At 63.6% G+C, this 24,024-nt stretch overlaps 2 protein-coding genes across 2 annotated transcripts in view; one reads left to right on the forward strand and one right to left on the reverse strand.

The window, feature by feature from the left end:
- The window catches only part of PSD (pleckstrin and Sec7 domain containing), a 38,359-nt gene extending 25,227 nt beyond the window's left edge, over positions 1–13,132 (forward strand). The window contains 7 exon segments of the mRNA XM_055816173.1: positions 6,647–6,690; positions 7,965–8,143; positions 8,852–8,922; positions 9,496–9,653; positions 9,967–10,111; positions 10,756–10,899; positions 11,170–13,132. Of these exon segments, the coding sequence (XP_055672148.1) occupies positions 6,647–6,690; positions 7,965–8,143; positions 8,852–8,922; positions 9,496–9,653; positions 9,967–10,111; positions 10,756–10,899; positions 11,170–11,409 (981 nt within the window). The 3' untranslated portion in view covers positions 11,410–13,132.
- Positions 13,133–13,254: 122 nt separating this feature from the next.
- Positions 13,255–23,936, reverse strand: NFKB2 (nuclear factor kappa B subunit 2). The gene is given in 25 exon segments (XM_055816185.1): positions 13,255–13,546; positions 13,647–13,758; positions 13,837–14,009; positions 14,097–14,166; positions 14,288–14,508; positions 14,647–14,749; positions 14,893–15,062; positions 15,151–15,358; positions 15,556–15,670; positions 15,809–15,950; positions 16,121–16,303; positions 16,410–16,529; positions 16,608–16,746; positions 16,872–16,957; positions 17,105–17,209; positions 17,316–17,474; positions 17,618–17,724; positions 18,340–18,491; positions 18,685–18,741; positions 18,743–18,784; positions 18,887–18,927; positions 19,384–19,462; positions 20,022–20,066; positions 20,958–21,151; positions 23,840–23,936. Coding segments are annotated over 24 exon segments (2,793 nt in total). The 5' UTR covers positions 21,003–21,151; positions 23,840–23,936; the 3' UTR covers positions 13,255–13,427.
- Positions 23,937–24,024: the final 88 nt, after the last annotated feature.

Here is a 24,024-nt window from a genome sequence, read left to right on the forward strand (position 1 = left end):
CTGAGGAACTAAGAACCCCTATAATGTCGTGCCCGAGGATGCCCATTTCTGCAGGCTTGGACCCAGATTACTGTGGCCAGATGAAGGCAGCTGCCCACGCAGCAAGGAAGGAGGCAAAGTGGGATGTCCTGGAGCTAGTGGTGTTTTGATTGGCTCTTGAGGTGTTGCTTTTTTTTTTTTGCCAGTGTGATTTTAGCCCAGGCCCCCTGGGATTTCGCTCACTGTTGCTGGTTGTCTTATATTTCAGATGTGCGTTTGAACTTTACAAGACTGATCACCTTGTGGAGCTTTAGCTCTTCCCCATCTTCCTTATTCTTTTAGCTTAACTTTATGCTTTGCTGGCTGGCAGCAACACAGCATGGCCAAATCAGACCCCATTTCTCTCCAGCGCTGCTTAGTGATTGCAGGAGCGAGCCGAATCTGTGCTGCCTTCCAGCCTAGGGGCCCAGGGCACTTCACAGATGTTAATGAATTAAGCCTGACAATGCAGTTGGGTCCCCAGGGGAGGAAGGTAGGACGGGCCCCCACCTCCCACCCTGGAGGCACAACAGCAGGGCTCAGATGCTCGGAGTGCTGGGTAAGTGATTAGCAGTGTGGGAAGAAAGCCCCAGCTCCCACCTCTGAGCTATAATCACAGGAACGCTTGCTCAGTCTAATCCCCGGGGCTTCTTTTTGTTTTGCTTTTTTGCCTGTTTCACCCGGGAGCGCTGCCTTGCCCCATCTCCCGTGCCTGCCCCAGGCTCGGGGCAGCCCGGCACATCTGGTGGGCCAGGCACCCCTTCCCTCACCATGCCCAGCCATCGCTGTGCCAAGCGGTTAGGACAGAGTGGAAAATTTCTCCACCGGCCGCGTCGCCTACTCAGTCAAGCCTAACTGAATTACGCGTCGATCCCCGTGCCTTCTCGCAAGGGTGCCCAGCCTTTGCGGCTTCCCGGGAAGCGCTGCCCGGAGCGCCCCTGCCCTGCCTGAGCCAGCAGGGCGGCTCCGGCCGCTGGCCTTCCCGGCCCGACCCCCGAGGGGCCGGCGGGAGGTGGGCACGGCGGGTGGAAGCCTCCAGCACACACCCCCGGGCCTGTCTCCCAGCAGCTCGCCCCTCTGGAGGGTCCCGCGTGGGCAGGGTAGAGGCAGCTCTGAAGCCCGCCCGGGTGGCACCGAGCCCGGGGGGTGTCACCCCCGCTGTCACCCGGCCGAGTGTGCGCTTGGGGGGGAGGCAGCGACGGTGCACCGGGAGCAGCTCCAACAACTCGTGTGGGCATCAGCGCCAGGGATGCGGTCGCTCGGCACGGCCCGGCCCGGCTCGGCTCGGCTCGGCTCGGCCGGGCGCCGCGGGCCGCCATTGGCTGCGGCGGGCGGGCGGGGCGGGCGCGGCTCCGCCTCTGTCGGGCAGCAGCCGCCGAGCCCTGCCCGGCCCGGCCCGGCTTCAACAGGCGGCGGCGGCGGAGCGGGCCGCGGCAGGCAGGGCAGGCAGGGCGGGCAGGGCCGCCGGGCGCGCCGCCGCCCCCCCGCCGCCGGCGGCAGGATGATCGGTGTCAACAGCATCAACAGCAGCGCGGGGCGCATGCGGTCCCGCTCCATGTGCTCGGTGCGCTACGGGCGCAACTACCGCGGCGTGGAGACCTTCTGCTACGGCTGGCCCCAGCGCTCCCGCACCCTCAAGCCGGTGCTCTACACCGACCTGGTGGTCAGCCGTCTCCAGAGCCGCCGCAAGAAGAAGCCGGTAAGCGCGGGGCCGGGGATGGCGCGGGGGGATGCGCCGCGCACCGGCGGGGGGGCGGGCGGGACCCGCACAGCCCAGCCCGGCGCGGGTACGGCGGGCGGGCGGCCCCGGGTGTCCCCCCGCCCGCTGCCGGCGGGGCCGGGTGCCCCTCTCCGTCCCTGCCGCGCCCCCCCCGGCCCTAGCCCGAGCAGGGGGGCGGCGGGGGCACGGCGAGCCCTGGGTGACATTGCGCCGCTCGCCACGGGCTGACAGCAACGCTGGCTGCTCGAAAACATCCCCGCGAGAAGAATCCAGGACAGAGCCGCGCCGCTGGGACCAGCCCTCCCGCTTAGCGTAAGTGACAAGCTCCGTGGGCTCCCTGCCAAGGGCTGCGCCGAGCCGGGCAGCGGGGCCAGGGCAGCCCGGCCCCCGGCTGGGGCGGCGGGGAGAGCCGGGGGGCAGCGCTGCAGCCCCCGCTCCCAGCCCAGCCGAGCTGGAGAGGAAGGAGTGGCTGCCTGGCCCGGAAAAAAAAAAAAGGGCTTTTTACTGCTGAGAGCTTGCCGGTTATGAGCCGAGCTCCCTTTTGGAGGTGTTAGCTGGTGTGCATCAGTCCTAGGCGAGGAGAGGCGAACAGGCTGTCCCCGGGCGCGTCCCGCCTCGGCTGGGCGCCTGCCGCCGGTATAGCAGCCAGAGGGGGTGTCCCCCCCCGGCCCCCGCGCTGCCGTGGGCGCAGGGGGACCCCAGAGCCGCCTGGGCTGGCCCCGTGGTCGAAACCAGCCCGGCGGGGACACGAGGGCCGTGCCAAGCGGCGATGCTGTCATAGCGCAGTACGGTCTGGGGGCAGCATTAACTTGTGACGCACTCGGATGGAAACGCGCAGTTGGGAGATGCTCGGCCGCTGCTTCCCGCGCTGCGGGGCTGCGCTGGGAGGCACAGGGGGGTCTGCCGTCCGGGGGGCGGTCGTTGGCTGGGCAAGGGATGTTTCAAGAGGTTGGTGCAGGTTATGGTGGTGCTGAGTTGAAAGTGCAGGGCAGGGATGGGTAGCGGTTCCCCACAGCCTGCTAATTGCTGCCTGCAGTGGGGTGGAAGGTGATGCACGGGATGCTGTCCCCGTGGCAGTCCATCCTATGGGGGGAAAAAAGTCTGTCCCCAAGTCGCTCTGCTCTGGGCACACAGGAACCCCTCTGCAGTGGAGTGGAGGGGGGGACATGGGATGTAGGCAGCAGGGTTGGTGCATGCCTGTGATGATGAGCCCTTGAGCATGGGTTGTGCTTGCTGGGCAGGCAGCGGAGGTGCAGGGGGGCTGCCAAGGTGAATTAGAGACCTGACGTAGGTACGGTTCCGTCTGACATACATCCCTGTTCTGACTGTGCCATCTATATCTGCACATCTGGGGGGGGTGTCTGGGTGTCTGGGGGATCTGACAGAGCTTCGGGGCTGCGTGTGAGGAAAGATACTTCGCAAAGGAAAAGTTGGGGAGAACCAGTAATTGAGGTCTTGTATTGAAACGCTGTCAGGCACGGAGAGAGGCAGAATGACTGCAGGGAGGGCACTTGGTGGCTGTGAAGCCTGTCTTGCAGAATGTTACGCAGCTGTGGCTCATCACAGGGCCAGCAGGAGGAAGGGGAACCTTGACCTGTACAGGGCATCTTGCAGCGCTGAGAGCTGAGCACTGTTGCTTAGCACAGGAACCTGCAGACTGGAAAGGGGATGCGTTCATAAGAATTATGATCTGTAAAAGAGGCACCCCAGAAAGGGTTAAAACCGTCTGCAGAATGCCTACATTCCTGCTTTAACCCTCCCCTGTTACTTGAGTGCTGGACTACAGCCCTGGTATGGTCCTGTCAAGGCAGTGCCCAGGCCCAGGCCAGCTTGCTGCCTGGCTCCCCGAACCAGCGTTGGGTCTCCCCTCTGGTCTGCTCTGAGCTGAGGACCTGAAGGGGGATGTCTTCTCCCCGCCCTGCTTGTGTAGGGGCTGGCGCTAAGGCTGGGCTGGAGCATCAGAGTCATCTGCCCCTTGCCCAGTGCAGCCTGCACCCCTCCTGGAGACATTTGCTAGAGCTGGATTCAGGGGCATCCTCTCAACTGGCTTTCGGAAGGGAGGGCACCAAAGACAGATGTTGATTCAGTTGGAAATCCTGCTGGGACACTGTATTTCTAGGTCTCTTCAGCATTGCACGTCTAGGGCAGAGCTGGCTGGCTGGCATGCTGCAGCGGTGAGCTCATAACCCATCGATGACAAACCCAGCCACGCATGGGGTTAGCCACAGCAGCATCGGGCCAGCACCCTGCTTTCTGCTTGCAAGCTCAGAGGTGCCAAGAGGTGCCATCCTTTCAGCCCAGGGGGAATGAATCCACGGCGCAAAGACATCCTGGAGAGGGGGACCTGCTGAGCAGTGAAACTGGTGCGTCTGGTCTCTGCTGGCATGGTTGTGAGTGTCAGGAGCCTGCACTGCCTGTGCTTCCCCAGCAGAAATGGTCCACACACCAAAGAGTGCAGAGCTGAGTGGACTAATGGGTGGTGGTACTGCCATGGGGCCAGAAAAGCGGGGTGGGCTTTGTGGCTGGAGTGCATCTGCTCAGCTAGGACTTGGGCTGAGTCCACCAGCTTTGTTCCTGAGACCGGTGTTGGCTGGGGTTGGTGTTTAGCCGAGCAGAGTCTTGGCAGGATTTAAGCGTAGACGTAAAGCTTTGCATTGCCCTCTCAATCCCTGCCATCTCTGAGGTGGGGGTACTTGGCAACTCCTGCCTGCAACGGGTTTGTGGGATGCTGTCAGGGCTTGTAGCAGAGCGGCTGGAGCCTTTTGAAGCCACAAGGCAGTTCAGCATTTGAAGTGTTCGCCGGCAGCCCCAGGGCCCAGGTTTTTGTAGCGTGGTGCTCTGCTGGACTGTTCTCCAGTCCAGCACTGTGCCATCCAGAACTACTCCCCGAGCATCTTCTGCCATTGGCTCGTTCACCTGGTGTTGAGCAGCCATCCCCTGTGTGGGGCTGGGGGCCTGAGGGCTGTGGTCCCCCCTGGTGCGGTGCCTCGTCCTGCCCTCCAAAATCCCTGTTAGTTGGCTCGTGTCTCCCTTCCATGGGGAGAGGGAGCTGACCCCTCTCTGTATTGCCACTGAGCTGGGTGGAAGCCAAGCCACACATCCCATTCTGCCTGCTCTTTCCAAGGAGCTTTTCTGCAGTTTCTAGTCCCCGCTTCTCAGCATCTTTCAGCTGCATCCCTGGCAGTGACTAAGATCCCTTCCTGTTTCCTGGGGTGACTCCTTGTCATCTGCAGTCCTCTGACATGCTTGCTTCTACCCCTGCTCTGCTCCCAGGTTATGTTCTACAGGACTATTGTGTTGGGGTTTTTTGCACCACGTTCTTCTCTAGGTCCCTTTGCAACCTGTGCTCCTCCAGCCGCCTTGCTGCCAACCCGCTGGTGGGTACCCTCTGCTCACGCCTTGGCATCCTCTGCCCTTCCAGCGCTAGGGCTGCACAAATGGGGCTGGGGTCTAATCTCCTTTCAGGTGCTGAGGCCCAGAGCCTCCTGTCTCCCCAGCAGACAACTGAATCCTGCTTTCCGCCCGCTAGATTGGGGCGATCTTTTTCCTCCTCTGAGAAGCAAGCTGGTGTTGTCCCAGCGTTTCCCTGATGGGGAAGTGCAAGAGGAACAAGGTCCCTGCTCCGTCCTGGCCGCCGCGCCTCCTGGGGAAGTGATGGATGTCCCTTCCCCAGACACCACTGGGGCCTGCCTGCTGGCCGGCTTTCCCGCACCCCTGCACGCCTCCAGTTGTACTTTCTCAGCCACCAGCAAGGTCTCCCAGCAGCAGTCTCCAGCCCAGTGATGGATGCTGACAGCTGCCTGAACAGCCTGTGCGAGACTCGATTATTTTCCTCCAAGGATGATGGCTTCCAGATCTTGCGCTGAAGCTCTCTGCAAGCGCCGTGTTGAAACCCTTTCTGGAGCCTCCCCGTTTGCAGAGCTGTGCTGAGTGCTTCTGGCTTGGTGCCCAGCTCGGGCCAGAGAAACACTTGGGAGTGGGGCCCTGGAGCATCCTGCTGCAAGGGGGGCTCTGCTTGTTCCTGTGCTGAGGTGCAGGCAGCAGGTCCTGCCTTGCTCAGCTCGGTGGTGTTTGGGTCCCCAGGGAGGGAAGGGTGCTTGGGGAATGCTGGGGAGGGGGTAGGAACAGACCTCAGCCACCCCAAGCCACAGCAGCCCAGCAGTCAGCAAACACCCATCCTGCCTCCACCAGCCACAAGGTCCTCTGAGGGCCTGGTGAGTGACAGCGTGATGGTGGCTTTGCAGGTCCAGGGCCAGCTCAGCGCTGAAGTCTCTCCTGAAGCCTACATGTGCTGCCACGGGAGCATTGCATCACGGCAGCGTGCCAGGTGCTGCCATGAGCCCATCTCTGCCAGCCCAGCACAGGTGGCTGATGGCAGGGGGGTCACTGGCTGTGGTGTGTTGTGACCTGGAGCTGCTGGGGACCCTGGAGCAGGCTGAGGTCCTGCTGAGCAGGGTGCCAACATGCACCATTGAAGTCTGGCCTGAAAGCTTGCTCTCCTGTGGCCCAGGTCTCCTGAAGGCTGTCACTTTGGCCAGCCTGGGACACCTTGGTGTGGGGAGAAGCAGCTCTCCCAAGCAATTGGAAATGTTTGGTGCACCTCGCCATCATGCTGCTAATGCTGTGCCACCATCACGGGCAGGTGGAGAGGGAGAGGAGGCAGCCAGGGCCATCCCCAGTCTGTGCCTGGGGTGTATGGGGGCTTGCAGGTCCTGTGGTGCCCAGGAGAAGGTGTCTGTAGCCCTGAAGCAAGGTCAGCTGGCTGGCCGAGCCAGGAGATTAACTGACCTGGGGTTGCCTTAACCTCCAGTGTCCCTGAGCTGTCCTGGCATGCCCCCTGCACCCCCCAGCGCAGCTCCCCTGACCCAGCACCGCTCTCCTCCTGACCCCCTGCTCTTCTCTCTGCAGGCTCTGTATGGCTCCATCAAGAACGAGAAGCTGCAGTGGGCCATGTGAGTATCCCTCCAGGGGATGCTGCCGCCCGGTGCTGGGTGGGCAGCGGGGCTGGCCGGTATGGGGAGGGGGGAGGCTTCCTTGCCCCTGCTGCCTGCCCCGCTGCAGCATTGCTCTGCCCCAGAGGCTGCATCAGCAGTGGCACTGCAGGATGGGTGCTCCTGCGAGGATGTGGGCGGGAGAGGGAGCTCAGGCTGGCTGGGGTGGGCCGGGGGTGCAGGTGGTGTACCCCTGGCTGCCCTCAGCACCTCCACCGGGATGTCATCCCCGGCACCCTGGGGGGAGGCCGGCTCCCGTGGCTTTGGTGTTGCTTCACGCCTTGGCGGCTGTGCCTGGGGTGGAAGCGGGCAGGCTGGGGGGGCCGTGGCTGTGCCAGGGCCCCGCAGGGTGCCCGCACCCTCACCCACAGCTGCCATCTCCCGCAGCAGGAGCGGCAGGGCCCGCGCTGCGGGGATTAATCAGCCCGGCGGTACCGCCAGCGCTGAGCCAATGGCTCGGGCTGCTGCCATGGAGACACCGGCAGATGCTGAGGGGTTTAATTAGCAGCGGGTCTGAGGGAGGGGGGAGGCAGCAGCTCTGGGCTCCCACATCTTCCTGCGCGGAGGGGGGAGCGGCAGCGGTGCAGCCTGCCCGCAGCAGCCCGCCTGCCTGCAGCACGGGGCTGTGACCTGGAGGGAAGCTTGCCACCAGGGCTGCCAGCATCCTGCCCACACCGAGGGCTCCCTACCGCCGCGTCCCTGCAGCCCTTTGCTGGTGGCTTTGAGCCCTGTAGTCCGGTTGCTGCCCTCGAGGTGTGGGGACAACAGCCTGGGTCTCTCTTCAGGGGGGTTTCTTTTTAGACCCTCTCTCCTGCCTGCTGGGGACCTGCAAGCCCATACGTCACAGGCCAGGGGGCTGTGGTAGTGCCTGGGGCTGCTCCTTCATGGCCCTTGGCTCATCAGCCTGGCTGGCATCAGTCTCAGCCCTGTCCAAAAAGACTCCTCACTTCCTGGGGCTGCCCGCCCCCCTTCAAACCAGCAACAGACACCCCGATGCCTTGTCTTTTGAGGGGCCAGGCAGCACCACAGCTGCCTAGAGGAGCAGAGGCGCAGAGGCATGGCTGGGTTTGTGATGCTTGCTCACGGTGATGGCAAACTGCTCAGCCTGGTCTGCTGCTCCTGGCCTCCCTTTCAGAAGCCAGGCCTAAAAGTGGCACTGGCAAGTGGGAGGCTTGGTGCTTGCTGTCCCTGTCGAGGCAACAGACCCTTTCCCCACCCCAATCTGTGCCTGTCAGAGATGAAGAGGAACTGAGAAAGTCCCTCTCGGAGCTGGCAGACCCCAACCCGAAGTCCATCAAGCGCATCAGCAGCTGTAGTAACCCCTTTCTGGACTTCTCCCAAGACTCCAGCATTGCAACCTACAAGCATGGACTGTTAGTGCGCAAGATCCACGCTGATCCTGACTGCAAGAAAAGTAGGTGCCTGGGAGCCTGCAGGGGCGAGGGGGATGCTGAGCAAGTGGGTACTGGTGCATTCCAGAAACCCAGTGGGGAGCAGGGCAGAAGTCACTATATGACATCAAACTGTAGCATCATGCCAGCCTCCAGCATCGGCCCCTGACTGGCTGGCTGTGCCAGGCAAAATTCAGCTGGGAAGGGGGCAGGCAGGGAGGGTGGGGTGGGCTCCCCCGGGGATACACCCTTGCCATGGGATGGCAGGGATGAAGGAAGGGGTCGCACAGTGGGCTGCTGCTGGTTGGGCCATTTCCACCTTAAAATCCCCTCTTAAGCCCTGGCCATCTAATGCTGCCTTGATTGCCTTGATCTGATTAGATCGAGAGCCAGCATTACCTGGCAGGCAGCACCGCCTCATCCCCATCCCTGTCCCCGAGCAGGGAGGCAGCAGTGAAGCTGAGTGGCAGGGTGGGCGGCGAGGCGGGGAGCGCAGTGGTGCTGGCCTCAGCAGGCGCCAGGCGCCCCCCCTGCCAGCAACACCATCTGCCAGCCACGTGGCCAGCATGGGCTCAGGTGCATGGGGACAGTCCTGGCGTGGCACCCATCCCCGGGGTGGGGTGACGTGTGTGTCATGGCAGGCCTGGCTGGAGGAGGACAGGGGTGGGTGGATGCCTTCCCCCTGCTTGGCGTTGGGGCTGATGTCTGGGCTGCTCTCTCCTCCCTGGCAGCACCCCGAGGGAAGCGCGGCTGGAAGCCCTTCCACGCCATCCTGAAGGGGATGATTCTCTACCTGCAGAAGGTAGGCAGCAGCGGGGCCACCCATGTCTGTGCCAGGGAGGGGGATTGTCCCCAACCCGGGGGAGGTCACAGCAGTCCCTACAACAGCAAGAGAGGGGATGCAGTGCACAGCATTGCAAAGCCTGCCCTAAGCAGACTCAGCACCGTGCCTTCTTGAGCCATTGCTTGCAGACCTGGTGGCATCCCTGTTCCCGGGCTGCTGAGGCTCAGCCTGGGCAGCGAAAGGCTGCTGACCGAGGGCCCTGCATGTGAGGGCTTGGCTGGGGAGAGAGGACACCCCAAGGTCTCTACCTAGGGTGGGGGGGCTGTTTCACATCCAGTTACCTGCAGGCATACACGCTGCAGGGCAGCGGGGAACAGCCACCATGCTGTTGCCCAGCTGTGCACCCAGACTGCGCAGTGTCTCCCCATGGTGCAGCATGAGTTGGAGGCAGAGCCCACCGCAGCCTGGTGGAGGGTGATCTCCAAGCCGCCCCCACTGCCAGTGCTTGCCTGCAGTTCCCATGGCCTCATAGAGCTGACTCACAGTGGGGTGCATCCCTAAGCCGGCTCTGAAACACCCCGTGATTTGCAGGAGGAGTATAAGCCAGGGAAGGCACTGGTGGAAGAAGAGCTGAAGAATGCTATTAGCATCCACCACTCGCTTGCCACGCGGGCATCTGACTACAGCAAGCGACCCAATGTCTTCTACCTCAGGACAGCTGACTGGAGGGTCTTCCTCTTCCAAGCACAGTGAGTCCCCCAGGATCGCCGGCTGAGCCCCATGCTGGGGCACAGGGGCTTGTCTGACTGGAGCAGAGGGTGGGATGGGGCCACATTGTGCTCTCCTGTCCTGGTCCTTTCTGGGAAGAAAGGGACCCGGTGTCAGCGCTGTGCTTTGCCTGGCTCCTCTTCCCAGCCTGGTGGGCTCGCCATGGCCTGAGTCACTAGAAGCAGAGCCCCAGGGCCAGGCTGGGGGACCCAGATCTTGTCTGCAGGGATCCCTCTGTCTGTGACACAGATAGTGCCACTTGAAGCCCAGATGTGGCTTGGCCTTTCTCCCCAGGAACCCTGAACAGATGCACTCATGGATCACGCGCATCAACGTGGTGGCAGCCATGTTCTCTGCACCCCCCTTCCCTGCAGCTATCGGCTCCCAGAAGAAGTTCAGCCGCCCGCTGCTGCCTAGCTCCTGCACCAGGCTGTCCCAGGTGGGCCAGGGTGTGGGCGCAGCCAGGAGCAGGGGACAGACCCCGGGGTCTGCTGGTGGCACGGTCCCCTGTGGAGGGACCTGTGTGGTGCCACACACCCAGCTGCATCCCAGCAGGGTGCAGGGCCAAGGGAGCATGGCCAGGGAGACATGGAGTGAGGGGGTGCTGAGGCTGGGGGTGGGTGGCGAGACCTTGTTCCAGCGGTAGGGATGGGAGACAGGCAATGGAGACACATCATGGAGGAGAACGCGGTCCCATGCTGTGGCTTGCAGGGTCCTGCCAGGGCCAGGACCTTGAAAGGCGACCGGCCAGGGGGATTAGCTGGTGCTCACGCGTGCCAGGGCAGTTATTCATAGAGCAGAAAGGATTAAAAAAAAGCAGCAGCCTAGTTTTAGAGGGGATTAAATTCTTCTGCTTTAAGACTGCAGTCAGCTCCCCACAAGGCAGGAGCAGATTGCCCCCAAGGGCCTGTGCTTTTGCCTGCCATTCTTAAAAACAAAACAAACAAACCCAGGAGCAGAAGCTGAGATCCCAGCTGCACCTAGGAGGGAAAAAAAACTGTTCTGGCCCCAACTGGCTCGTGCTCCTGGTGGGGCAGAGCACAGGGCAGGGCAGGACACTGACGTGATGCCACCCTTGCCCAGGAGGAGCAGGTGAAGAGCCATGAGACCAAGTTCAAGACAATGTCAGCAGAGCTGCTGGAGCATCGCTCCTCACTGCCAGAGAAGAAGGTGAAGGGCAAGGAGTACGAGGAGCTGAAGCAGAAGGAAGAGTACCTGGAGTTTGAGGTGAGCTGGGAGACCTGCCCCTCTGCCCCCCGCCCCTCTGCCCCCCGCCCCTCTGCCCCTGCCTGCTTGGCCATCCTGAGTGATGGGACACCCCCAGTCCCCATCGGCTGAATTGCACTGTGCACTGCCATGGTCCAGGACCACAAGCATCCCCTCTGTCCTGGGATGTTGGCCAGGTGGAGGGATCATGAGCATCCCCCCACCCTGGGCTGCTGGCTGAGGGGCAGCACCCAGCTCACTGACCCCTCTCTGCCGCACTGTTCTCCCCAGAAATCCCGCTATGGCACCTATGCCATGCTGCTGCGGGCCAAGCTGAAGGCCGGCTCCGAGGACCTGGCAGCATTTGAGTCTACCCTCTTTGACGCAGCAGGCGGGGAGGATGATGGCCTGAAAAAATCTCGCTCCAGCCCCTCACTCAATGCAGAGCCCTCTGGCACAGCCACCAAGGTGAAGCGCAACATCTCGGAGCGCACCAGCCGCCAGCCCCCTGGCCACCCCCAGAAGTCATAGGCAAGGGGTATTGGGCACCTGCGCTGCAGCTCCTGTCCCCCCGGCACCAAGGTAGAGGCCACATGCCTGCCGAGACCCTGCATGAATCCGTCCATCTGTGGCATGAGCTGGGGGTTGACAGCCCTTCCCAGACCGCCAGCACCAGCCATGCAGGGCCACGGCCCCTCTGCTGAGACAGTGGCAGAGCAGGACAGTCCCCAGTCCTGGCCTATGGGAGCTGCCACACAGTCAGCCCCATCAGACTTGTTCCTGTCCCTCCTTGTCCTGCACTTAGCTGCAGGACCCAGTACCCCAGCCTGGGGAGGGCGAACAACTGAAACCCACCCACTAGGCTCAATTCTTCAGTGGTTTTAAAAAAAAACCAAAAAACAACAAAAAAACACCAAAAAACAAACAGGACAAAAATGCAGCAAAACAAAGCCAGCGGCCACTTCTCCAGCTCCGTTGTGCCAGGGGGAGCAGAGGGGAGGGGGCCAGCCCTGGCCTGTCCCTGTTCCTGGGACTGGGAGCCAGGGGAGCCAGGGTGATGGCACCTGGCCCCCCTCCCTGCCAGCCCAGCCACCTCTGCACCCTCCCTGCTTTCTTACAACTTTTGAACAGTTTTTGTGATACAGTTTTGCACTTTTTAGTACCAGATCAAGCTGACCACCAGGGAGGGTTGTTTTTTGGGGGGCCTACTTTTGATGCTTTTGGGGAACTGTTTAAAAAAAACAAACCACAAATCCAGCCATGTCCTGTAGGCACTGCACTCTGGGGTAGGAGGTTTTTTACATGGACTTAGGGGGAGACCCAGCCTCCCCGCCACCCCCTGCAGCAAGCTGAGCACGGGCTCCTGTGTGTGCTGCTGCCTCTTCCCCCACACCAGCTGGGCACCAGTAACCCTTCAGAGAGAGACAGCCCTGTGCCCACTGACACCAAGGACGCAACCTTGGGATGGCAGCACCCATTGCTGCACTTGTGGCTGTATGAGGGGGCTGATGCACCAATGCTTCCTGACCCCCCCGGCAGCTTGGACCAGTCCTGTTTGCACCGCCTGGGTGTGAGCATCGTACCTGGGGCATGTTGGGCAGCAGTGGGTAAGTACTCCTGGGGGGAGGTGAACCCTGAAGCTGGGGGTCCTCACTGCCGTATGGGCTGGAGCCAGCTTACCTTCCTGTGCTGCTTCTCAAAGGCAAGGCCACGGGGCCCTCGGAGGCTGCCAGCAAAGCCCGGCCTGCAGTGCTGCGAGGTTCTCATGCTGCAGCAGCGGTGGTGCAGCCCCCTCCTCGGCTGTGGGCTCCCTCCGTGCCAAGGTGAGGGGCAGGCTGAGGCAGCCCTCACCACCCCGGGGTGGGCTGAAGGATGCTTGTCAGGTGCGAGGTGGCACAGGAGTGCCCAGGGTGTGCAGGGAGGGGTCCAGGGACCGCGGAAGGGCAGCAGGCGGGGGGCTGGCAAACGTGCTGCTCTTGGCTGCCCAGGACCCAGCTGGTTTCAGCACTGACTTTGCGAATGTGTCAAACTTTTTATTCTGCTCTTTTGAGCCTATTGCAAAAAAAAAAAAAAAAAGAAAAAAAAAAGAGAGAGAAAAAAAAATTCCCCCCTTGCTCCAGGTGGCTCGGGGGAGAAAAACCTTTGTACAGCTTCTTCTCTCGGTCACTGAAGTAAAACTCGCTCTTCACTTCTTGTGTGCACCGTGGTTTCTCCCCCACGGCTGAGGACAGCCCCCACATGGAGGGGTGCTGAGGAGGGGGCTGGCAGCTGCCTCCTTGCTGCTGGACTCCCAGCCCCAGGCAGGGGCTCAGGGCAGAGGGAGGGGGTTAGTGCCCGCTGGCTCAGGGCAGGGCTGGAGAGAGGGAGGGCAAAGGCTAATGGAAACTGTCCCTTTATTCAGAAAAGGGACCATTAAATAAGAGCAGAGAGGGGCAGGAGCTGGCTGCATCCCATACCCCCTGAGTCCAGGCAGCCAGACCCCAAGTCCAGAAGGCACTTGTGTGGGCAGCGATGTGGCCCCCCTGGGCAGGCGTGGGGGCTGCTGCCCCTCAGTGCACCTGTGGCTGCTGGCTGTGGGGCAGCTCACCCCCCTGCCCCGGCTTCAGGGCCAGCGTGGGCACCTCCTCCTCCACTGACTCGCTGCCGTAGGCACTGTCTTCCTTCAGCTCTGCAAAGCAAGCCCCGATGCCATCAGCGACTGAGGGTCATGGGGGCAGCAGGGGACACCACACACACACACACCCCCCAGCCCCCCTCACTCCCTGTACCTGTGCTTTGCAGCTTCTCCAGGGCCTCAGTTTTGTGGAGCATCCTCACAGCCTTGCGGAGCCCCATGGAGTCCAGGGCCTCCAGCAGCCCCTCGAGGCTGCCCCCCGCCAGCTGCAGAGAGAGGGCACTGAGCAGGGCCAGCAGCCAGGCAGGTGGGGAGGGACAGGGGCACCGTGGCCAGGCACTGACCTCGTAACTGCGCAGGAGGCTGACGCTGGGCGAGGGGGTGTCCTTGTAGGTCTCCACTAGGCTGCAGAGCCCCAAGCGCTTGGCCAACTCGATCCAGTCCGACCCGCTGCAGTCCTGGTTGAGCAGCTGCTCCAGCCCCTGCAGTGCCTCACTGTCCAGCGACAGGACCTTCCCTGCGCGGGAGAGCTGCCCCCATCACACGCTGCCCAGCCCTGAGGCCGCAGGGTGCCCGCGCTTTTGGGGGGAGAGGGGCTGCTCACCTGGCCGGGGGGCAGCAGGCAGCTCTGCCTCAGGGCCCTGCTGGGATGCCTGCAGCAGGATCTCCCGCACCTGCAGACAGACACACAGATGTCAGCATCCCCCAAAGCACCAGCCACGTCCCGGGATACGGAGGGACATGGGCATGCTCACAGGAGCAGGTCCCAGGGGTTTGTCCTGCTCCACCATGCACCTTCTGGCTCCGAGTCAGGTCCAGGGGCGTGTGGCAGCGGCGCTGCCTCTGCTCTGCCTGCCGCCCCTCTGCGGGGGGCTCGGGCTTGGTGACGCATGCCACGGTGGGGGCTGGCTCCCCCAGCTCCATGGCCAGCTCCTGCTCCTCGGGGTCGGCATCCGTGTCGCTGCTGGCCTCAGACAAGGACACAGGCTCATCGTTCTCACACAGCACATCTGCCCCTGTCAGGGAAGGGTGGACTGAGCCCCCAAAAGGGAGGGCTGGCCCAGGGGTCTGCCCAGACCCCTACCCACGGGCACCCCCCGAGGCAGGCAGCCCCGCGGGGGTGGGAAGGGAGACGAGGGAGGGCAGCACCTTACCAGCTTTGAGGAGCAGTTTGGTGAGGGTGGGGGAGCCCAGGCCTGCAGCCAGGTGCAGGGGGGTATTCCCCGCAAAAGTCCGGCTGTTGACGTCTGCTCCCAGCTATGGAGAAAGGCGTGAGCCTGTGAGGATAGGCTGCCTCCCGCCCACCCCGTTACCTCAAGACCACAAGGGACACCCTGACCTCTGCCAGGGCTGTGCCCCATCCCCATCCCACAACCACCAGCCCGCCAGCCCTCCTGTACCTTCTTCACCAGGTGGGTGGCCATGTTCAGGTTCTCCATCTCCACGGCCAGGTGCAGCGGGGTCCTCCCGCCCTGCCTCTCCACCGCGTTCACGTCTGCTCCCTTCCTGACCAGCAGGTCCAGGCAGGCCAGGCTCTTTGCCTTCACAGCCAAGTGCACAGGCAGGAGGCCTGCAACAGAGGCAGAGGCTCAGCAGCCCTCCAGCCCAGCCCATGGGATGGCACCACCAGCTTCCCATCATCTCCCAGCCCCACGCACCATGGAAATTGGGCAGGCGGAGCAGGTAAGGGGCAGCCGAGCCCAGATGGGCTAGCAGTGTCCTCAGCATCTCTTCATCGCCAGCCTGGAGCGCCAGGTGCAGCAGGGAATTGCCGTAGCGGTCCAGCAAGGTGGGGTCAGCACGAGCTTGCAGCAGGAGCTGGACCACTTGGGGCTGCTTGGTGATGACTGCCAGATGCAGCGGCGTCTGCAAGACAAGCAGCACCCCCTCAGTAGCACTCTCAGGAGGAGCCAAGTCCTGCACCACCACCCTGGCCAGCAGGGCTGCACTGTGCTCAACGCTGCAGCCTCCCCGCAGCAGGAGCAGCAAAGGGGGCCCCCAGGACCAGGAGATGGGGGTGAGGCCCACGCAGAGGAGAACCAGCTGCTCTGGGAAACCTGTACCTGCTGCAGGTTGTTGGAGATGTTGATGATCTGCTGGCTGGGGATGCTAATGATGACCTCAATTAGCTGCTTGATCACAGCTGTCTGCTCATGGATAACAGCAAGGTGCAAAGGCCTGCAGAGAGAGTGGGATGGCCCCTGGCTCAGCTCCACGCTTCTCCCTGCCACCTCCCACCCCCTGGAGCCCCCCTGATAGCTCTGATGGCCAACAAGGCTCCCATGCTCTCCCCCCCCCAAGCCCTCGTGCACTCACGTGTCCCCATTCTCGTCCTGCGATGCAGCCAGGTGCCTCTGGACCGCCAGCAGCATGCGGGGGTCAGCGGTGACTGAGTAGTCGAGCAGGGCATGGGCATTGCGACGGGCCAGCGCCAGCATCCACAGCTGGCACAGCTGGGCTAGGGGGCGAAGCAGGACGTCACCCCCAAGAGCAACAGCCCCATCCACCCTCCTGCATCCCGCCCCGGGCATGGAGGAGAGCAGTGCCCAGCCCCGCAAGGTCCCCAACCTGTGCCACCTCTCCCAACCAACACCCCCCAGCCCTTGCTCCAGTGTAGCCCCTTCCTACCATGCTTCTGCAGCTCCTTGCAGTACATGCTCTCCGCGGGCGCCTGCCTGTCGCTCCCAGGACCCTCTGCCTCAGGGCCCTTCATCTGCACACCCCCCTGGTAGCCTCCCACGGGGTGGGGGCCAGGCGAGTAGATGCTGTTGTAGGCCAGCCCGGGGGAGTAGGGGAAGCTGAGGTTCCCACCTGCAGAGCAAGGAGGGGGGCAGGTGAGGCCAGAGGGAAGTGGGGAGCCCCCAAGGCTGGGCTGCAGCTGCCTGAGCAGGGAGGGGGAAGACGCATCCCCACTCACCTCCTCCAGAACCGAAGCCCCCAGCCCCGCCGCCAGCACCCCCCATGTGTGAGCCCCCACCAAAGTGCTGTGGAAATTGAGGCAGAACTTTCTTGCGCTTCCTCTCTACTTCTTCCTTATCTGTGGGGAGAGAGGGGCAGCAGGGTGAGGGGCAGCCCTGGCGGCAGAGGGCACGCCAGCCTGCTGGGGGGGGCTCACCTTCCACCACGGGGTAGTAGGTGAACTGCTTGGAGTCGCTCACGTCACCCCCCCGCTTCCGCTTCAGCTGCAGGAAGACGGTGACAGGGCGGTCGATCTTGGGCTTGTGGTAGGGGGGTGTGCGGAAGACGATGGCGTACTGCGGGCAGGACAGATGGACGTGGGGTCCCGCTCCTCCCTGGAGCTAGGGATGGGGCTCCCCCACCACACAGGGCACCCGTCTGCCCCGTGGCACAGCAGGACGCCCCTTCACCTCCCTCATACCTGCTTGTGCACATCAGTGGGGGAGAAGTCCCCAAAAGCCTGCCAGCCGTTCTCATCATCCTCATAGAAACGCACCTCGATGTCATCTGGGGAGAGAAGGGACACTGGCACCACCTGTCCCCCTGCCCCAGCCACGCTCCAGGGGCCGCAGACCCCTGCCCACCCAGGGGCCTCAGATGGCTCCTGCTGCAGCCCCCTTCCAGAAGGTCCTGGCTGGAGGGAACAGCTTTTACCTTTCTGAACTTTATCACACAGCAAGTAGACCTCGTCCCCTCCCCGCACAGAGCCTGCTGTCTTATCCATCCGTGAGATCTTCAGGTTGGAAGCTCCTGGGGACTCTGCAGAGCAAGAGGAGGCGTTGGGAGCCAATACGGCAGACAGAGCATCCCTCTCCTCCTCCGCCCATCCTGCCCCACCCCCTCCCCGGCCCGGCCCTGCACTCACTGCTGTCGTGGATGGGGTCTGAGATGACGGGCTGGAGGGCCAGTGTGAAGTTCCCGCTGCTGTCGCGGAGGTAGGCAGTGAAGCGCAACCGCACGATGCTCAGGTCCATCACCTTCTTCAGCTCCTTCGCTTCCAGCTCGATCTCACGCAGCTCCGCTTCTGCCAGGGCAGGGGGAGATACTGTCAGGCTAGGCAAGGGGATGGGGCTCCAGGGTACGCCACATGCCCCCTCCCAGTGCCATGCTAACCCCCAGCTGCCACCTCGGGGTGCAAGATCCCCTGAGCTCCCAGGCTGCCCTCACCCGTCAGCATGTGGCTCCTGTTGCGCATCTTCTGCTGCTTCAGCTTTTCCTTCATGATCTCCATCATATTCTTCTTGGTGACATGCAGCACACCCAGGTTGCTGAATCTGGAGGAGAAGAGGGATCCCACTGGGATCTGGGAGTAGCTGGCTTGGGGGGCACCAGGCTCCTGTGGCCAGAAAGGAGCTGAGCAAAGCACAGAGCGGTGACACTCAGGCAGCAGGGGGGCAATGTGCGCAGGGCATAAAAGTGGTGCGCAGCAACCACACCATAGAGGAAAGGAGCCCAGGAAAGAGCTGGCTGGGAAACTCCGGCCTCCCGCAGGTGACAAATCCAAGCGGGGGGACCAGGAGTGCTGGAGACATGCAAACAGGACCAGACTGAGCCAGCAGCCAGGGCTGGATGTGTAAGAGCAGCTGCAGTAGTTGCTGAATAACCCCATGACTCGGGCTGGCCTCAGAAGTCACCTGCGAAGCTAGGGAGCTGCAACCCCAAGGACAGAAGCCCAGAACAAGCTGCACTTGCTGGACCCAGAGCCAAGCAAAATGCTCAGAGGGGACAGAGCTGTACCCATGACCTTGCCTAAACCCACCCCTGGCCCCATCCAGCAAACCCAGCTCCTGGATGCACTAACCCCCTCTCCTTGCCAGCCTGAAAGTTGCAGCCAGACCCCCGCCCCCCGGCGTGGGCAAGAGGCCACCTCGGGTCTCCCTCACACGTACTGAGCCGTCATATCCTTGGGTCCCACGATGGCAACACAGTTGCCAGCCTCGTTGCACTGTTTGCCCACCAGGCTGTGGGCGTGCACACGGGGAGGGTCGCTGTGCGTCACCAGGTCCACCTCGATCCGGGCCATCCCCGTGTAGTTGCAGATCTGCAGGGAGAAAGGAGATGGGGATCAGGCACAATAACCCGGCAATCTGCAGGACTCTCCACAAACCCCTGCTACCACTCCCCACGGCCACCCCCCCTCATGTCGCAGCCCTCCCACACCTCAGTGCCACGAGACACACAGAGCTCAACACACATCTCCCCTCCCTCCTTCAGAGCACCCTCCCAGTGCTCACCTTGACGGTGGGATAGGTCTTGCGCCCCTTCTCACTGGATGCTCCTGGCAGCCCCCCCGTGCGAAGGGCCCTCGCAGCCATACCGAAACCGGAACCCCCGCTGCAGAGGCAAAGAGGGGGTCAGCCAGGGGTGGTCCAAACCTGATGCCATGAGAGCAGAGGGTGACAGCTACACCTACCCTTACCTGCGTGACATCCTTACCTGCTTTGGCTGCTCGATGATGACAAGGTAGGGACCTTCCACTGGAGGACAGAGAGGAGAGGCACCGGTGAGAAACACAGAATAACCAAAGTACATGCTCCCAGTAAGGATGCTGGAGGTACAGGGACGGTGCTGAAAGTGAGGTGACCCCTGTTCACCCCAGGGGGGTCCTCAGGGCCCCTGGCCCCTCTGCTGTCAGAGCCTAGCCAGCAGCGGCAGTCAGAGTGGCAGGGAGAGGAGGGAAGGGCCAGAGAATGCTCTGGCACTTGGGGAGCCTCCAGGAACCCGTCACAGCCCCACCTCAAGTCCCTGGTAGGTGAAGCAGCAGGGCCAGACTGAACAGACCCCGTCCCAGTGGCACAGGGCAGGGATTCCCAGCCAGCCCACAGTGGGGCCAGTGAGGGTGCTGCTGGGAACTACAGGGCATGAGTCAGCCTGTTGGGAAACCCCACTGTAGCCAGGGACCCCCGGGAGGGCACAGCCAGAGGGGCCCTTACCCGTCTCCATCAGCGGCTCCTTCTGCTCCATCATGTGGGAGCCAAAATTGAAGTCATCATAGTCAATCCCATCCAGGCACTGGGCGAGGGGAAGGAAGATGAGTGATAAGTGTGTAGGGGCTGGAATCCCCAGTTGCCCTGGCAGGCAGGCACAGACCCTCCATCTCCCACCCTGGGGGGGGCACTCTGGCACAGACCCCCATTGCCCACCTGGGGGGGGGGGGCAGGCAGGGAACCCCTGTCCCTCCCAGGGAACAGGGGTGAGCCGGTGCAGACACCTCGCTGCCCACTCCTAGGGGCACCAGCAGACCCTCCCTTTGCCCACCTTGGGGGCAAGCACAGAGCCCCCTCTCCCACCACGGGGGCAGGCACAGACCCCTCCACTGCCCACCCTGGCGGTGGACACAGACCCCCTTCTCCACCCCAGGAGCAGGCACACGCACTCCCAGTGCCCAGCCCGGGGGCAGGCACAGTCCCCCCTCCCCACCGCCCACCGAAGGGACGGGCACAGCCCCCCTCTCCCCCCGCCACCCGAGCGGTCGGGCAGTGGCCCGGCCCGGCCCAGCCCCGGGGCCGGGGCCGGGGCCGGGCTGAGCCTCCCCGCCGGGCCGAACCGGGCCGGGCCGGGCCGCACTCACGGGCTGGAACTGCTCGTCCATGTCTGCGCGGGGCCGGCCGGCGGCCTGCGGGGAGAGCGCGGGAGTGAGCGGGGCCGGCGGCAGGAAGGCACCGCCGCTCCGGAAAGTCCCTAGAAACCCCGCCGAGCCGGGAAATGACGGGACCGAACGTCACCGCCCCGCCCCGCTCGGCGGCACGGCTCGGTACGGTATGGCACGGCTCGGCACGGCACGGCTCGGTACGGCACGGCCAGGCTCGGAGCGGGGCTCGGCACAGCCCGCCTGCTCCCCGCCCGTGCGTTTTGGGCTTCGGGCGGGCTGGAAATGCTGGCGGCCCGTCCCCTGCCTGGCACCCCTGGCGCGCCCGTGCCCCGAGTTCCCCCCCGGGGGGCGCACGGAGGGGCTTGCCCACCCCCCAGTTTCAAGTACCGGTCTCCGCTGAGCCGCCACCGCGCCCTTTCCCAGCAAGACCTGCCGTGCCGCGTGGCTGGAGCCGCCCAGACCCTGCCCCAACCCTGGCTGCAGCCCTGGGACCCCCAGGTCCCCACCCCGCATCACCTCACCTTGAGGGTGCGCCTCCCGTACGGGGGTGTCACCTCCAAGCCCCCCCGAACCCAACCAGGAGCAGCTGCCCCAGAGCCCGGTGTCCCCCCCGGCTGGGGGAAGCTCTCCAGGACCCCGCAGACCCCTGCCAGGCACCCAGAGGGGTGCTCTCGGGCTCCCCGGTTCCCACTTACGCGGCAGCCCCTGCACCCTGCCTGCGGAGAGGGCCTGAGAGAGGCGGTTCCCACCCGCGCCCCCATTCCCTCCTTCCCGCTAGGAAGCGCCCGGTTTCGGAGCGAAGCGCAGCCCCGGCGCTCCCGGGGCGCATCTCCCGGCGCCCCAGACGGGGGCGCTTCCCCACCGGCCCCAGCGAGGCGCAGGCCCCCGCCCCCCGCGGCAGCGCGCCCCACTCACAGAGGGGGCAGCGGCTGGTCTCAGCAACCCATCCAGCCCCAGCATGGTGCGGGAACTGCCGGCTACCCAGACGGGGGTCCTGCTGGGGTCAAGGTCGTCTGCCTGACCTTCGGAAACCACCGGAGCCTTCTAGCAAAGGGGCAGGATCAGAGCAGAGCCTCCGGGCACCGTCCCTTGCTCCGCATTTCTCCTTGCTAAGCAATGGAAAGAAAAAAAAAGAAAAAAACCCCAACCTGTATGTGACTGCGGTGCCCTCGTACCATGAATTTCTGAATCAGTGGCTGCTGCAGGTCCCGCTCAGGGGATTTTGGGTGTGTGGGAGAAGAGGGGAAGGAAGGGGATTGTTCAACTCGTGCGTGACTCATATTCTGCAGAAGCTGAAAAGAGCATTTTCAAGGAGATTTTCCAGCCACTCAAGTCCTCCAAAGGGGCTGCCCTGCGGCCTGGGGCCTGAGGCTTTCCCTGGCTGGCCTGTCACCCCAGCACGTGGGGTCCCAGGGGTCTGCAGGTGCAGTGGCGGGGTGCAAGGTGGAGATCCAGCACCGCAAAATGAGGTAGGACCTTCCTCCTGCCCTTCTGCAGGAGCTTCCAAAAGCCAGGGAGCATGGAACTCCCCCTGCCAGCCTGTGGAAAGCAGCACACACTGTCGGGATTCCACTGGACATCCCACCTGGGCACCTCAGCCTGCTACCACCAGTCAGCTATCAATCTGCTAGCACAGATGTCCCAGAGAGGTGAAGGAGGGGTCAAACACCCTTCCTCAGTATGCAAAGCACAGCCACCTCAAATGCTGCCCACTGAGCCTGCCTGGGGGATCCCAGGGCTGAAGATGCTGCAGAAGACCAGCCTGTGCCCCTTGAACAGAGCAGCTCCCCTTCTCCAGTGCCGTCAGCCCCATCCCCTCTAGAGGGGTTTTCTCAGCTCACTTATCGCTGCCCTGGACACTTCCACTTGTTGCAGCAAACAGCATGACTAAGGAGCATCATGGGGTCGTGCCTGCATCTCCCCAGCCCCCACAGCTCAGGCTTGCTCAGGAGGCTGCTGGCCATATGCCTGCGCACTTCCACAGTGCACATTAGAGGAAGCCCACCTCGCTGGTCCAGCAGAGCTGGAGTGTTGTCACCTGCTTCCTTGTTCCTGGAAAAGTAACCTCCAACCTGCTCTCGAGGTTAAGTCCTGCCTCCTGTGGTGAGCAGCTGTGCCCTTCAGGCCCCCCGAGCCCTGACTTTCCATAGCACACTCAGCTTTTATCCCTCATACAACGCAGAAGGGGACCCATCTCCCCCTCCTGCCACCGGCAGCATCCCCTGCTTCATGTTACCCAGTGCGCCTGGCCCGGACCCCAGGCTTGCACACACACTGCAGCCCCCCTTTGCTGGGCTAATTCCTCCCTGTCTTCAGACCCTCCTAGGGCTGAGGAAGGATTCTCCAGGCACTGCTGGGAACGGGGGTAGGGAGAAGAGCAGCACCCTGACCGCAATACACTGCCTGGCACAGCACCAGCTTCCTGCCCCGGCACACAGCACCTCTGCAGCAGCCTTGCTGGATGGTGCAGCTCCCCGTGCCAGCCAGCCTGCTTCAATTAAGGGCCAGCCGCCGGCAAGCGGCGCGTGTTAAAGCCATTCTTTCGTGCCTGCAGCTCCTTGAACGTGACCTAGTAATGCAGGTGCTATTTTCTTTCTTCCCATGACAGCCGGCTGACTTGCAGAGCTGATGCCCTGACGGCCCGAGGGAAACGTCTGCAGCAGCCATGGGAAAGGGCACTGCAGGGACACAGGCGGTGGCACAAGCACTGCCCTGCTCCCAGCCACCCTGGTGTACAGCTAACGTGTTCCAGCCACCCAGCCGGCTGCTCCTCTAACATGCTACTCCCTGCACATTTTGTTTCCCCCGGGGCCTGCTAATGCCTGCAAATGATGGCCCTAAACACCTGACTTTGCTTTCTGCATAAACCCTGTGCTCTGCTCCATCCCAGGAGCCCAAACAGCTACTGCCGAGGGTCTGGCAAGAGGCTGCCGAGTCCCTCTTGCACAGCGCTCACAGGGACTTTGTCCTGAGATCCTTCCTGGAAATGAGCTGTCAACCTGCAAGCCTGGCAGAGAGGAGCCCCCCGCCCCCAAAAGCTGCCCAAGCCTTCCCCTCCCGACCGCCTGCACCGAGGCTGCTTGTACCTCAGTGTAAGATGCCTTTACTCCCATGGTGGCTACCACGGTGGTTTTGGCAAACCCCAGCCGCCCACTGATCTAGTTTTTCTCCTCTAGGGCCGGCACACCAGCCGCTTTGCTGTTGCGTTATGAACCATTGGCTCGGGCTGTCACCCTGTGCCCTCAGAAAACCCCTCCGCGCCAGCCGGGCTCTTGCCGTCTCTCTCCCTGGTTTCCCCTGCGTCCGCAGCCCTTTTGAGGGGCAGCTAGCCAGGCCCCCCCGTGGGGGCAGTTAGCAGCCCCCGGCCGGGGCTCCGGCAGCGCTGGGACAAGAAAATAAGCACCTTGCCCCTGGGTGTCAGCACCAGCCCGGGACTGGCTTTGCGCTCCCCCGCCAGGACAGCAGGTGCCCCCCAGCACCCTCTCCCTCGCAGGAGCGGCCGGGACCGGTGGCCGCAGGCTCCGCAGCAGGGAGGGGCAGCGCCCAGCGCTGCACCCCCGAGCCCCCCAGCCGCCCCGCCGGCGCCCACCGCCCCAGCGCTCAGCCCCGGCGGGGCGGGAGCTGCTGCGCACCGCGGGCGGCCAGGCTCAGCACCCCCGCGCCGGGGCCGAGCACACGGGACCCCCCCTCGATGCAAGCAGCCCTGCCCGCTGCCCGCCAGGCCCCCGGCTCCGCCGCGCTCCCCCCGGCCAAGGGGGCACCGGCGCCCCCGGGCCGCCCTCCCCGCAGCCACTTACCTCCAGCCCCAGCGCGGCCGCCTCGCCTCGCCCCGGCCGCGGCCCCGGGAAAGTCCCGGCCCGGCTCCTCCTCCCGGGGCTTCCCGGGCGCGGCTCCGCCCCGGCGGGGGACAGCGGCAGGGGGCCGGGGCACCCCCCGACGGGACGGGACGGGACGGGCGACTCCAGGCTGCCGCATCCCGGGG

Source organism: Falco peregrinus, chromosome 1, assembly GCF_023634155.1.
Source record: "Falco peregrinus isolate bFalPer1 chromosome 1, bFalPer1.pri, whole genome shotgun sequence".
In the NCBI taxonomy this organism is placed as follows: Eukaryota; Metazoa; Chordata; class Aves; order Falconiformes; family Falconidae; genus Falco; species Falco peregrinus.